The sequence below is a fragment of the Rhinolophus sinicus genome, chromosome 17 (assembly GCF_057876585.1).
Source record: "Rhinolophus sinicus isolate RSI-liver-muscle chromosome 17, RSI-T2T, whole genome shotgun sequence".
Classification (NCBI taxonomy): Eukaryota; Metazoa; Chordata; class Mammalia; order Chiroptera; family Rhinolophidae; genus Rhinolophus; species Rhinolophus sinicus.
In genome coordinates, this window is record NC_142517.1 from 191183581 (window position 1) to 191197820 (window position 14240).

The following is a 14240-nucleotide window of genomic DNA, read 5'->3' on the forward strand; positions in this document are numbered from 1 at the left end:
AAAGCAAGTTTTCAGAAGTGGAACCAGCTCTCTGTATGTGCCTACTTTCAGTTAAACCTAACGAATAACAATTTTAAATGGCAAACTTATGTTTTTACTATGCAAAATCCATCCGACATTTTCACAACCTGCATTTTATTTTGTTACATTATATTTTGTGGTTAATTTTCTAGTTTAATTTATTTAATAGTATTAAAATTATTTAATGTCTGATAACCTACCTAAATCTACATCTTACAGCATTACCATGGTTTTGCTCAGTTATGTACATGCTTTCGTGATCACCTTTTCTATTACCTTATGAACTACATACACTAGTTAAATAATCAACATTTATAGATGGATGAATAATTCAAGTTTTGAAATAAAGGTTAGATAGCTCTCAAAAACTTATATTTACATCCTTCCCTGTCAGGCTTAAACAATTTAATTTTTCTTTTCACCCTTGACACTTCAAGAAGCACATTCATAGCCCCTCCAACTTCATGTAGCAGCAGAACCTTACGGTCCGTACTGCTTTGTACTTGGCATTGGGAATACGCATGATCTCCATGCCATGTCCTGCCTTTACAAGGTATTAACACACACATTATAATGCTTAGAACACTATGTCTTCTCTTAAGCTACCGATACTCAGTCATTCTTCTCGATCTACTAAGAAAAATCTCATATTTTTAGTTTGTGTCTTTTTAATATAATTCGAGTATTGCATTACTTCTGTTTTTAATGCTATTTTAAGATTATCACTTGAGAAAGAACTCTTATCCTAACCTGTGCTACTAATATTCAGAAAGCCAATTGCTGCTCAGCAGTCCACGCACCTCTTCTTGGTACAGGATGCTTTGTGGTTCTGAGTTTACCCTGGTTTAGAGACATCTTTTCTCACCCCCCTAAGAACTGCTTCTTTAAACGACCATTTAGTTACACAGTTTTTCAATATCCAAAAACAAGACTCCCCAAGATAGGTATAAACTACAAAATTGGGTGATGAAAAAAAAAGTCTGTATAATTTTGATATTAATTTTTCTCAAATTACTTAACTGATTCTGAATATTTGTACTGGTATCTCTCACCTCTGGAATCAATATTCTGATACACTTTGGAGGCTCTACTTAGCCTTTTAAAATTTTGCTCTACTAGGTTGAATAAATTATTCTTTGTGACAAATGAAACTATTTTTTTTGCTCCCTCTCACACATTCTGAAATATGTTTTCCTAGGGGGACAAAAATAAAACAAAAGAGAAACCCTAAAACTACTGAAATCAAATATGTATTACATAAAACAATGAAAAAGGAACAGTAAAATGGAGCTCTTGTGAAACATTTTGAGTCATTTTCGATTATACTTGTATCTATCTCCAGTTAGTAGTGGGAGATTACCTGTTATGTAAGGGTCTTGTGTTCTTAGAATGAAGACTACATTCGCTGAATGCATTTCTAGTACCTTAACAGGAAAAAAAAAGTTCCTTTTTCAAAATAAATGATTGTGCTTTCCATATCACAATAAAAACATATGAATATCATAAATCAGAAATCAAGTTCTAGTATCCAATAAGTGTGCTATCAGTGATGAGTTGGAATGGGTTTATCCAGAAGAGGAGGCTTATATCCAAATTTTCATAAGTACTGATGTGAGGTCTCCTTTTCCTGGACACTCCTCTGAATAGGTAGGAGAGCTCTGAGCTGTTAGGGTATGGCCCGTGACTCATTCTGTATCTTCAACCTTGGGAAGTTCATGGTTGAACTTTACTAGAAGGGATCTCACAAATCACTCCCTTGCTATTCCTCACTCTTTTAGCTTACATCACTTCTCATAATTTAGGACAACAGCAACCCCAATGCCTTCAAGGTTCTTGGCCAAAGACCAACATCAACCATTGATTTAATGATCAAGTTAGAATCCAGATAGGCTAACAAGCCAATGATGCAATATTCTACTAGATCAGTTTGTGTTCAGATGATAACATTGAAACTATCTTATATGTCAACTTCAGTAATTTTCAGGATGTTTAATTCATGTCCTAAATGAGTTCAGTGGAGATCTTTTAACAAACAGCTGATTTTATAATAACTGATCACAAAAATTCCCTATCTTATTCTTTGAACTTATGGAGGAATTCAAATATAATTCCAAATAATTACAATTTTTAAGTTAGGAGTAGTATTACATTTACCTGGGTATTCACCCATATAACACAGTGTGTTTAGTAGACTCTAAATAAATATCAGTTGAAAAAAAAAAAAGGAGTTGAGTGGATGGATGGATTTACTTTTTCAAAATAGGCAGAAACACAGATTTCTTTGCATTTTTTTCTCTAAACTCTCTTTTACCAATGGAGAATTTATATATATATATATATATATATATATATATATATATATATATATATTCACACACACACACACATATGTATATTAGATGACAGATTCAAATTTGATCCTAGACAAGTGAGACTTTTATCCAGTTTTCCTAATTACTGACCTGAGGTTCCCGTTTCCTGGAGACTCTCATTCCTACCATTTGTTCCCATTGCTCATCTTAACTCAGCAGGTATTCTTTAAAAATGATACATAATAAAAATGGATCTAGAACTAGGATGTTGTGTTTGAAGAAAAAGAATTCTTATATAAAGTATCAAAAGATTAGTCTATTGGATATTAAAATAATTACATGAGAAGATTTTTCACGTTTATTTACAATGTCTGACTCAAGGACCTATCTATAAGCTGTGAATGCTTGTGTATTTCTTTTTATTATACTAATTTATGTGCAAAGAGTTACCTTCCACTTAATATAAATAGAGTATCATACTAGAAATCCCATGGAATTCAAGCTAATCCTTACTTGCAGTCCTTAATATGCAGTATACAAATTGGACAGCTTACAAATAACAAATGTGATGTCACATGTTAATAATGTGCTGGCCCTCTCACCATAATCCCTGGATACTGTTCCAAAGTTCTAATTTGCTTGTTTTGGCATTTCTAGTCATTTTTTACCTTAGCTCTTTTAAAAAAAATGTACTCAAGTTAGTTATTTTGCTGGTTGCTTCCATATTGATTCATTCAAAATCCAAAATGGAGTTCAGAAAGAGAACAAATAAAATTATAGCTTAAGTGCAAACTACATTTCTGAGTATATGCCAGGTAGACATACCCAATCCAGTGTGTTTCTTCCAGTTCAATGGATTTCCCATTGGCTCACCCCTGAAAAATGTCAGTAGTTTTCATAAACCACAGAGAATTGTCTCTTAGTTTCCCTTGTACGTGAACATTACCAACTGCTTATCAAGTACTGCCATTTATGGAAGAGAAGAAAACATTAAAGAATGTAAATGAATGGGGGGGGTACATATTCAATAGTGTAAAACACTAAAGCTAAATTTGATGCTACATTTAATTAATATCTTGGCCTCCTCTTCTAATTTTAGACTGTATATTTAAAATAGCAGCCATCTCACTATATTAAAATATTTCTTTTTAAAATTCAGTCAATTTATAGCAACACATAAGAAGCTTAGATGTAACAGTCTTTGCAGTTACAAATTAAATGCAAAAATAGGAAAGAAGTAATACAAATGGACAGAACAAAGAGGGGCAAAAGTGAAAAGAAAAAACAAGAAAGCCCTCCAAACATAATTACTAGTTATAGCTTTGATGCAGGCTTAAAATTAATGAAAGCTGAGTTGTCCATTCTTGCTTGTCAGGATAGAAACTGTTGAAGAAAGAAATTGGATTCTCAATCTCAGTTACTATCACATGTTATAGAAAAGGTTATCCTTTTATTCTAATGGAAACTTTATTAGGACTTCCAGGGATGCTGAAACTGTACACGTCAGTTCCTGCAGATCGGAACAGATAGCATGGGTCTTTCAAAGACTGCATTTTTAAAAAAATAGAAAAAAGGTTAAAAAGAGGAAAAACAAAAAAGGTGAGAACTAGTTTGACAGCGGGCGGTACTGCCTTATATTTTTCTGGTCCTTCTCTCGCTGTTCCAGTCTCCTCACCAACCCATGCAGAGAAATGAAGAAACAGTGTTGTTTTTCCTGTCTTTCTCTTTCAGTCCTTCCCTCTAGTGTTCAAGTTAGATAAGCACAGAACTATCATTGCATCTCTATATCTTCCACTGGGAAGTTTCAAAACTACTGGCCTTGGGAATAGAAGGAAGACCATAAGAGAAAGAGAGGTGGCAGGGCAATTGGAGTGGGCATGTCTTTCCACCTTAAAACCACTATTGAGTTTACACCACAGTGTTTCGGTGTCTGTAGGGTGGAGGCGGCAGCACAGTGCCTGGCTTCAGCGAGAACTCAGAGAGGTATTCAGGATTCTCTGCCACAATAGGCCGAATTCGTCCATTTTGTTTATAAAAATATTTTGTGCTGTACTCCTGCAGGTAGTCTGGGTGTTGAAGGGTGCTGCGAGGTGGCAGGCTGTGGTTCCAGTAGTCAGGGTTGTCGAATGCTTTCTTGGCCTTCTCCTGCACGGACAGTATGTTGTTCTTCAGATACTCGGCATTCCCCAAGGCGCTGGCGAAGGTGTTGAGGTACAGTGGCTCATTCATGTACTCATCCTCTGCCTTGGGCGGACCGTTGGAAGCATTGTGATATTCGGGATTATCCAAAGCTTGAAGGTCTCCATTTTTTCTCCGAGAAACAAAAGGGTTCTCCTCCACAGGGTTCAGATATTCTGACAGAATATAAAATATATCAGTTAACATCGACTTTCCGGAAAAGGATAATCAGACCAAGGGTACCCTGAATGGCTAGCTTGTTTGTCCAGAACAATAGAGACAGGGATTTGTTTTTATGAATTCACACAAAAAATATTTTGTTGATTAGTACTGCCATAAAAAAATTAAAAAAAAAGGAGTAAGTGGGCCTAAAATGTTAATGATCAAAGAAGACACCAACGAGGCCAAGATCAGAGTTCTTCTCCCCTACATACTTCCAGTTTACTTCTCACTGCACTTGACTTTCCTATATGGGGGGGGGGGGGGGCAGTTTTTTAAATGTTTCTGTTTTCTAAAAGTCAATAAACTTTGTTGGAATATAAAATAATTTATCAGGGTTAAAGGTCAAAACCTTTAAATGTAGAGAAATAGTAATTTTTGAATATTGTAAAATCAAAATGTCTGTGGTTTAATTCCATGCCAAGATGAATAGCTGAAGTGAAGAAATACCATTTTTAGTCTGTATGCTTTACTGTGATATCTATATAGCTAACAAGGATTTGATGACAGATGTTCCCCAGAAAGCTTAATACATAGGTAAGGAAACATCTAAGAAACAACTCAACTAATAGAACAAATTTGATAGATATCTAACATGCTTCACAACATATGCTTAACAATAAAGTATAATTATAACAATTTCCAGTGGCTAATCATAATCACAAAATAGCAAACAATGAGTTTGAATCATATGTAGTATTACTATTTTATACGTTGAAAATGATCATATAGTGGTCATTTTGCATGATTCAATCCAATAAATTTACCTAGCATAGGTATTAGCCCAGAATTAAAAAAAAATACTGCTAATTAGTGCTTCTCTCTTCAAGTTTAATTCCATCCCTCTGTCTATAATATGGCTATATATAGATATATATACACATATATAGTAGATACTCTTTTTGTCCTCTCTTTTAGTATATACACAAATGGTACATTAACTACTCCTATTTTGGTGTTGGGGTAGGGAATGGGCACAATTGTTTGTTGAAATGCCACCATTCTGAAATAAACTTTCTATCCTTTATAAGTGGATTGACATGTAGAGAGAAAAACTCATCAACTCGTGCTGTTTTTCCCTGGATATAGGTCGACTGGATATAGTTAAATATTTAGCATCATGTGCAAATTAAAAGATAGTAATGGATATCTCACCATCATATAAATGAATTACAGTTCAATAATTTACAAGGCACTATCATTTCATCCTTGCATTAATCCTGTAAAAAAGGAAGTGCAAGCTATATTTTTTTCCAGCTTTATAAATGGAAAGCAGATTCAATGAGGCATGAAGGATACAATTAGTAATGAACTAGAATTCAGACCCTCTAATTCCTAGTGAGTAATTATCTTGTTGTACTGCACTGTTTATATTATTGTCTGTACAGGAGGAGTAGGGTGAACTCTACACTTCATAAAAAGTTTTAATTTGAAAGGGTCTCAAATCTACTGCCATTTTAAGGAAAAAATGGATAAAAACCTTATAAGGGAGCCAGAATTTGTTTTTCCTTATCAGATTCCTGAACTTCTTAATTAAAAATATAGGAATACCTATACTAAAATTATCTACTTTCTGAGAACTAGACTAGAGTAGGACAACCTTCAGAAACTTGGGTCTCTTACTTTTCAGAAACAAAATATGGGGATGCTCTAAGTGTGTGTATATGGCTGATTTACCTTTTTCATAGGTGTCTCATGTGATCTTTTCTCAAGGCAAACTACTTATGATCCTAATGCAAACCTGGGTAGCCATGCAATTATATATACAAGGATAACTTTGTGGTTGATTTGAGAATCTTCCCAGAGAGTGCTCTACTTTCAAGAGGATCTCACAAATTTTCTCAAAGCCTACATTTGTGTCACTACTGGGCTACTCTAAACATCACACATTACAACATAAACATATAAAAGGAGAGATAGAGAAAGAGAGAGATTAATCTACTTTTAAATAGGTTATTTACAATACATATTTAAGGGTCCCTAAATCATATTTGATAAAAGTGAATATAACTATATATTAAAGGACATAATAAGCCCTCATACAAAATATTAAAATATAGTTTACTGTTGACACTGAAGACTGTAAGACACAATCATCAATTTTTAATAACAATCATGCATCTTCTCCTTTTTGTGATGCTGTTAACGTAGAAGGAAAGAGGATCTTTCAAAATTGAAATGTTATTTGATTAGAGTGCTTAACATTTCTACTACTAACTTTGTACAGAGGTGCCCTTCATCCATGAGGGACATGTTCCAAGTCCCCCAGTGGATGCCTGAAACTGTTGATAGTATGGAACCCTATATATACTATGGTTGTTTTTTTTTCCTACACTTACATACCTTTTCACTTAAAGTACTTTACAGTCTTTCTTTGGCATATGAATCATCAGCACCACCATCTTGCACTTTTCAGCCATTATTAAGTAAAATAAGAATGACTTGAAAACAAGCACTGTCATACCCAGGCCGCCAATCTGATAACCCAGATGGCTTCTAAGTGACTAATGAGCGGGTAGTCTATACAGCATGGATAAACATCCCGGGGGGGATAGAACGGCATGGCATGAGATTTCATCATGCTACTCAGAATGGCACATACTTGAAAACTTATGAATTGTTTATTTCTGAAATTTTCCATTTAATATTTTCAGACTGACATTCACCATAGGTAACTGAAACTACTGAAAGCAAAACTGTTGGATAAGAGGGATCTACTATAATGTCATTGTTGTGCTTTGTAAAACCACAAACTGAATATTTTCAAGACATGATGGTGTACATATAATTATATGTAGGGTTAGAACTTAATTTTTGAGATATGTCATATAAGAAATCATAATTTCCAGTAATAAACTAGGTCATTTAAATGACACCATTTTAGTGAATCAACCAAATCTTTTATTGGTGCCATTAAAAGCGTTGGACACTGTTGTCAACAATACCAGTCTTTATGATTTCTACAGTAAGTTGAATAAGATAATCGTTCTGAAATTGTGTGATATGCAACTTCATTCAGCTATTTCAATAAAGATATGTTTAGGTTAGTGCTTCTCAGACTTGACTATGTTTCAGAGAACCTGGGGAACTTGTTAAAATGCTCCTCCTTCAGGAGGAGCCTGAGATTCTGAGTTCTGAAAAGCCCATAACCAATGTGAATGCTGCATGAGTAGCTGCAGCAGAGGTCTTTTCTGGGTGAAAATGTTACATAGTCCAGAGGTTTGGCAATATCCCTTCTAAACTTTGCTGGTTTTGATGGGTGTGAATGTCAAGTGCCAATTATTTCTGAGCATCCTGATTGTACCTTGTTTGGTCTTGTCTCGCATAGGGGTCATGTACCCTTCTTCATCCAGCTCTCCTCGTGGGCTTCGTTCTGGGGCAAACACTGTGGGGTCAGCGCTGTATCTCTGGGTGCTGCTGTCCTCTTGGACATGGGGTGCCACTGGCTTGCGTAGGGTGCCATTGCAGCAGGAGTCATCAAAAACCTCGGCTGTAGCCCCCTGAGCAACTGGAGCTTCTGGGATAGTGCTGGTTGTCGCTCTGTATGGCACGGGCACCCCTTGTTCTGCAGCAAAACCCCCATCTCGGTATACAAACTGGTTCTGTCAATAGTGGAGACACATTTGGACAGAAGTTATTGTTAGGATTAGTTGTAAAACAATGAACATTAATAACCAAAGGGTTATGGAAGCTTGTCATTCAGGGAAAAGTCAGCTTTTTTTATTGAGCTTATTTTCCCTAATGGCTAATGGATTTGAGTTGCAGACTAAAAAACACCTAAAATTCTAATTTTTCTTAAACCATGGAAAAACAATTTGAAAATCTATATTTTGATTTTAATAAGAACCAACCACGTGACCTAATAAAAAAGTATTTCATGTTTTTTCCCCGCAATTGCCTATTTTTATATAAAATTCAAAATGAATTTTCATGACATATAGCAACATCATTAATTATAAACAGTTGCCATGAAGAACAGAAGCACAGTGATGGCATTGAAAGGTGATATTTCCTTATTGCATTCTATTTCGTAGTTCCTATGACTTTGAGTCTCCAGTACCTAATTGGAGACTCATCACTGAGATTCTGATATTTCAGCACACAGCCTATAATCATGGAAGTAAAGATAACCTCCTTACCCAGAAGCATAATTGATGAGCCCAGCTAAATCCTTCAGATAAAAATTGAAAGCTATTGTTGATGCATGATACCTCAATTATGGATTATCTACGGAAAAAAGACATCTACAAAGGCAGCTACACAATCTATAGCACATTCTTAACTCACTGTTGGCAAAGGCAAAATGAGGAAATTATGGGGAGACAGAGGAGGAAACATGGCAGGCAAAGACCAAAAATCCTAAAAGATGAAGGTTGATTGTGAAATACTTACTCCTGACATGGGGGTGTAGGCGGGAGGAGGGCTGTGTCCAATTTCACTCTAATAGGAAAGAAAAATGGGATGATGGATATAATAAGAGGTAACATGAGTGAAAAAACAAAAAGAAAGAAAAAGAAAAGCCACATGAGTCGTATGAACCAAAGGGGAAAACATGCACAACAGTGAAGTTTGCAAAATAGTAAAATTTTATGCATTCTGACTGCAAGTGAGTTTATTTATGTGTTTGGAAGATATTAAATATTTTAATTCAATCCCTGGGAAGGAAAGTTATATTAAAAAGTAAATAAATGGATTAGGAATTAAATTGACAATGAATATTCCTCTGATTTATCCTAGAAGAAAGGGAGAAACAGTAAATGATTAAATATAATTGTAAAGGAGGAACAGTTTCCTTCGTTACATGTTCCATGACTGAAATGGCTCCATGCCACAGAATTAACTCTTCTAAGTAGAAACTTATCTTGAAGAAGGTAGAAGTGGTTTTCAATTTACTTGGAATAAGTTACATTTATTTTCCATCATTTCAGCAAAGGATCAACTGTTAGCCTCTCCTTATAAAAAGGTACATATTACTTTCTCTTCAGTTTTACTTTTACCTTTTTTTCTTTTTTAAGAAGCAACAAAAAATCTTGGAAAATCAATTCCTTTCCTGAAAACATGCTTTATATACATTACTTTCATTTATCTAGAATCAGTTAAAATCAGATTTCAGTTAAGAAAAACAAAAAGATATTTATATTCTTAGTTTCATACTCCAGCCTATGGGCTAAGTAAAAGTAGATATAAAAATATGATAAAACGTTAAATGCAATGTTCTTTAAGGTAAGTAGAGGGGTGGTATTGAAACAAACTCTTTCTTAATAAAAAATTACATACTATATATTCATTCATTAAACACATTTTTAAAGAACCTACTGTCTATATACCAGATACTTTTCTAGGTAGATAATAGTGCAGATAAAAAACAATTGATTTGTTTTTGTTCTCTACATTCTGTCTTTGAGTGAACAGAGATAACTAAAGTCAACCTCAAGGACAATAATATCTTGAAACATTTATGAAATATAGCTAAATATTACTCCTGGTAAATGTTTTTTTTTTTACAATTTAGAGGTTCATAAAACAATCCAAGAAGAATACAGTCCCATGCAGATGAACCATTTAATGTAAACTAATAACAACTGGATAATAGGATTTCTGTAATTAACTTAGTCTGTTGGACTAATCAAGGGAAACATTCTGAACCTCTAAGTCCTGAAGAGTGAGTTTACATTTTAACTTCCCCATGACTGTTGCTTATAGGATGGCATAGAAAATACTTATCTCTTTCCTTTTCTAATAACATTACTAACAGCACATTGAAGGTTATGACATGGAAAGTTAGAGATACAGTTAAAGTGCAACGCATAGGAGGTGGTATTGTACAATAGACAGACTGTCTTATGATTTGTTAGAAACTCTGAGCTCCAGTCCCCATTACAAGTGATGTGGTCCATCATGAAACACCTCAGACCCCCATTTTCACCCTTGGCCTCTCTACCTTATCCTTAGTGAAGACAGAGGAAGATAATGTATATAAATGAACTTGGATAGCTCTTCACCAATGTAGAGTATATCTAAAATTTAAATATTCACATCTGCTAAATTGGATTTTTCAAGTCAAGCAATCAAAATGCCAAAGCTACTCATCAAAGAGGCATTTTAAAATGCTTTCCTGTTCTCCACATTACCTTAAATATTGGTATATTTTGTATTTTTTAGAAAAAAATATGAAATCAAATACATGATTCATACAATTTGAGAAAGGAATTTTCTATACAGTCCTGTGATATGTAAATTAGAGGGATGGTACGAGAAATATGATAACTGCCTAGTAGAACTATATCATATTATAAACCGTGGCCTTACTTTATCATTAAATCCTGATTATTTAGCAAGCATTTAACAAATATTTATTAACTCTCTACAAGGAAAGCACAGGAACTGTGGTAGATGCTGGAGGTATCATGATACACTAAGAGAGACATGATCACTGTCCTTTTGCAACTTATACTGTATTATCAAACATTACCTGGGATTATAACAAGAAAAGGCAAGAGGGAAATCAGACTGGAGTGAATTTATTTCAATTCTATGATTGCACATCAGAAAATAAAGTATAACAAAATATTAGTAATTACCAGTGTTCCTTTGACCGCTTACTTTCTAAGAGCTGTAGTAGGTAATATTTGACTAGCATTACAACAGAGGAAACAGCCTGGACTGATGCATATTTTGCATTTTGTAAAATTTGAGAGATAAATGATCAAAGGAATAACTCACAAGCCATTCCTCATCAGGAAATACTTTATTATCTATATTCATTATCTGGGCTAGACCGCCTTCAGTTGTAAAGGCGTTATATTAAAAATAACTAGACCTCTTGCAGTTAGTCTGTTCCAAGACAGGAAGTGAGGGCATGCCATATTAGAATGCATCCGCTGTCCCTGCTTTGACGCCTCTTTCTGTCAGCAACCTGCCAACTCTATCTGGATATACTGCCAGATACCATCGTAGTAAAAGGAACATCTTCATGCTTTTTCTAGTTTTAAATGCTTTTTCTAGCATTAACATGGGGAGGAGGGAGCGGGGAGTGCTAAGCAAAGCCCCTTTAGCATTCATCGTTTTTTTAGGGCTATTGGCTGCTTTTTATGTTTCTGTTTCCTCCTTTTTTCTTTTTTTTTTTTTTTCTTTTCCTGTTTTCCATGATAAAAAGCACCTTATTCATTTCCCCCTGGAAGGGCAATGCAGCTACAAGGGAACATCTGTGAGGCCAATTAGCTGGGCTGGAAATGTGGTATAATTGTTGTTTAAATATATTTAAATTACATGTTAATCACTATGTCATAATTTATAGGCTTTGAAAATAACTTTTTGTACTTGAGAGCCAAGCCAGATTTTACTTGTTTTTGCTGTTTTTAGTCTGTAACAAGCTCTTCTCATTCCCTCCCCAGCCCGCCCCCCAGATCCCCACACTTGAAGAGCTGAACTTTAATATTGGAAAGAATGACAGCTGCAAGTAAATTGGTTGAGTAAAAATTAAGATCCTCACAGTCAGAATGAGCTGGAGTGACCTTAAAGTTCTAAGCAGAACAAAGGAGTACTCTCGGTTAAAAGGCTTTTGTTTTTTCATTGTGCCACTTTCTGCTGTCCATCAAAGCCCAGCTTCGCAGACCTTCAGGAAGCAGCGCTGGGTGCATCTGTGCAATTAGCTGGTGAAGGGATTTACTGTCAGCAGGATGGAGATAGAAGGAGGTGGGTTATGAACTGGCAGGTGATACAGAGTTTTTCTTGGTAGGGGGATTTGTAAAGGTGATGGAGAGAGTCGAGTTTAATTTTGTTGCCATTTCACTAGGACACTGTACGATTAACTTGGACTCAAATGTCAGAGGTTACAGAGAAGGCAAATGTCAGCAAATATATTAAATAGTGTTAAAGGCACTTTTACATATATCATGTCCTAAAATTTTCAGTTGAATGATAAAGATTTGAACCTTTGTCTTATTATATGCACTGTATTTCTCATATTTATTGTTTTAATTAAAATACTGTAGTATTTAATATTGTCTCTAACAAATATCAAATTAGCAAGATGGACTGTCTTAGGATATTTTTTAAAAAAATATCATACAAATTTATCTTCTTAGGAAACATACAACAATATCTAAAGTAAACGTACTTAATGAGAAACAGTTTTGTTTTTTGTTCTTAATCTTCAGATAATTGTTGCTGTCAATATTAACTATAGAAGTAAAGTTTCTAGGGAGGGCCAAGAAACATTCCAAACCTTTTTAACTAAAATAGACTGTGTCTCTAAGATGTTGCTAATCCATCAGCACTAATTTATTACCTAGGCACTTCCACATAGTAACTATTAGGGGTACTCATCCTTTTATCCTCCCTGACACATGTTCTTAACACTCTGATAGGCATTTTTACATTTTCACAGGTCAGGTAGCTGATAGAGAAATGTTTTTTGCATTATTTACAATTCCTGATGCATGACTGTAACTCTATCTTTTTCACAACTGAGTTCAACAAACCAGTGTTTGAGTCATCGCGATTTAAAATCTTCATTTTTCATAGAGCAACCAGAAGAAGACAAACAAAATGTGTCCATATACCAAACATCAGTAAGGGCTGGGATAAGCTTATTGAATCTAGGCAGCTGGCTTAGACACACACACACACACACACACACACACACACACACACACACAAAATATCTTTTGTCTATTTATGTATGTAGTTATTTATTAATGTATTCATTTATCTATTTGGTTTGATTATGTGGAACACTGTTTATAAAGAAACTATCTTATTACTCTACACACACAAACAAAATTAATAATAATGATACAATAAATAAAATATATAATAATTCATACTATAATAAATACATAGATAAGTAAACAAAGAGATATAATGATCCTATGATCCAGCTGAAGAAATATTAACTTTGGCTCTCATCCTTTGTCCACTTTTCATTAACCCTAGAACATCTAATCTTTCTCATATGTCTCATCTATTTTATTACTGAAAATAATTTTTATTAAAGGGAAGCTATGAATGGTATCAGTAAATATGAATGGGAGTCAATAGACTTTACAAATTATATGGACATGGTGCCTTTTATAAATATTAATAACTCTAAGTCAGTTCTCGAAGTCTACTTAATTATAATGTGTATTTTGTTTCATAGATGAATATATGACTACTCAGGAAAATTGATAAATGAAGGGAAATTAATGTGTGTCATGTTCCTACAATATGCCACACACTATTTTAGGTTTTATTTATTCTTATAAACTTTGAAGGTAAATATTATTAAGAATCATGACTCCCATTTTATAGATGAGAAAACTGAGGATCAGGGAAATTAAACATTCTTCCCATGTACACAAATTCACAGGTGGCTGTCTGAATCTATTACCCTTGCATTATGCCACATGTAGCTTTTGACTTCAGCATTTCTATTTTCTCCTTTCTTTGTCCTCCCTCTGCCCCTGCATCGTACCTGAACTCTTTTTTTCAGGAAAGTTCTCATGCTTTTACTTTCTTGTGAAACAC

The 14240-nt window shown here is 34.4% G+C and overlaps 1 protein-coding gene across 6 annotated transcripts in view; it reads right to left on the reverse strand.

The window, feature by feature from the left end:
- Positions 1-2668: 2668 nt before the first annotated feature.
- The window catches only part of ERBB4 (erb-b2 receptor tyrosine kinase 4), a 1041923-nt gene continuing 1030351 nt past the window's right edge, over positions 2669-14240 (reverse strand). For 3 of the 6 annotated variants that reach the window (XM_074312694.2, XM_019727015.3, XM_019727016.3), the window contains 3 exons: positions 9123-9170; positions 8035-8332; positions 2669-4687 (listed from right to left, as the gene is read on the reverse strand). In XM_074312694.2, the coding sequence (XP_074168795.1) occupies positions 4242-4687; positions 8035-8332; positions 9123-9170 (792 nt within the window). In that variant the 3' untranslated portion in view covers positions 2669-4241. The remainder of the gene's footprint in view (positions 4688-8034; positions 8333-9122; positions 9171-14240) is intronic. The other 3 variants (XM_074312709.2, XM_019727018.3, XM_019727017.3) reach the window with 1 other exon arrangement.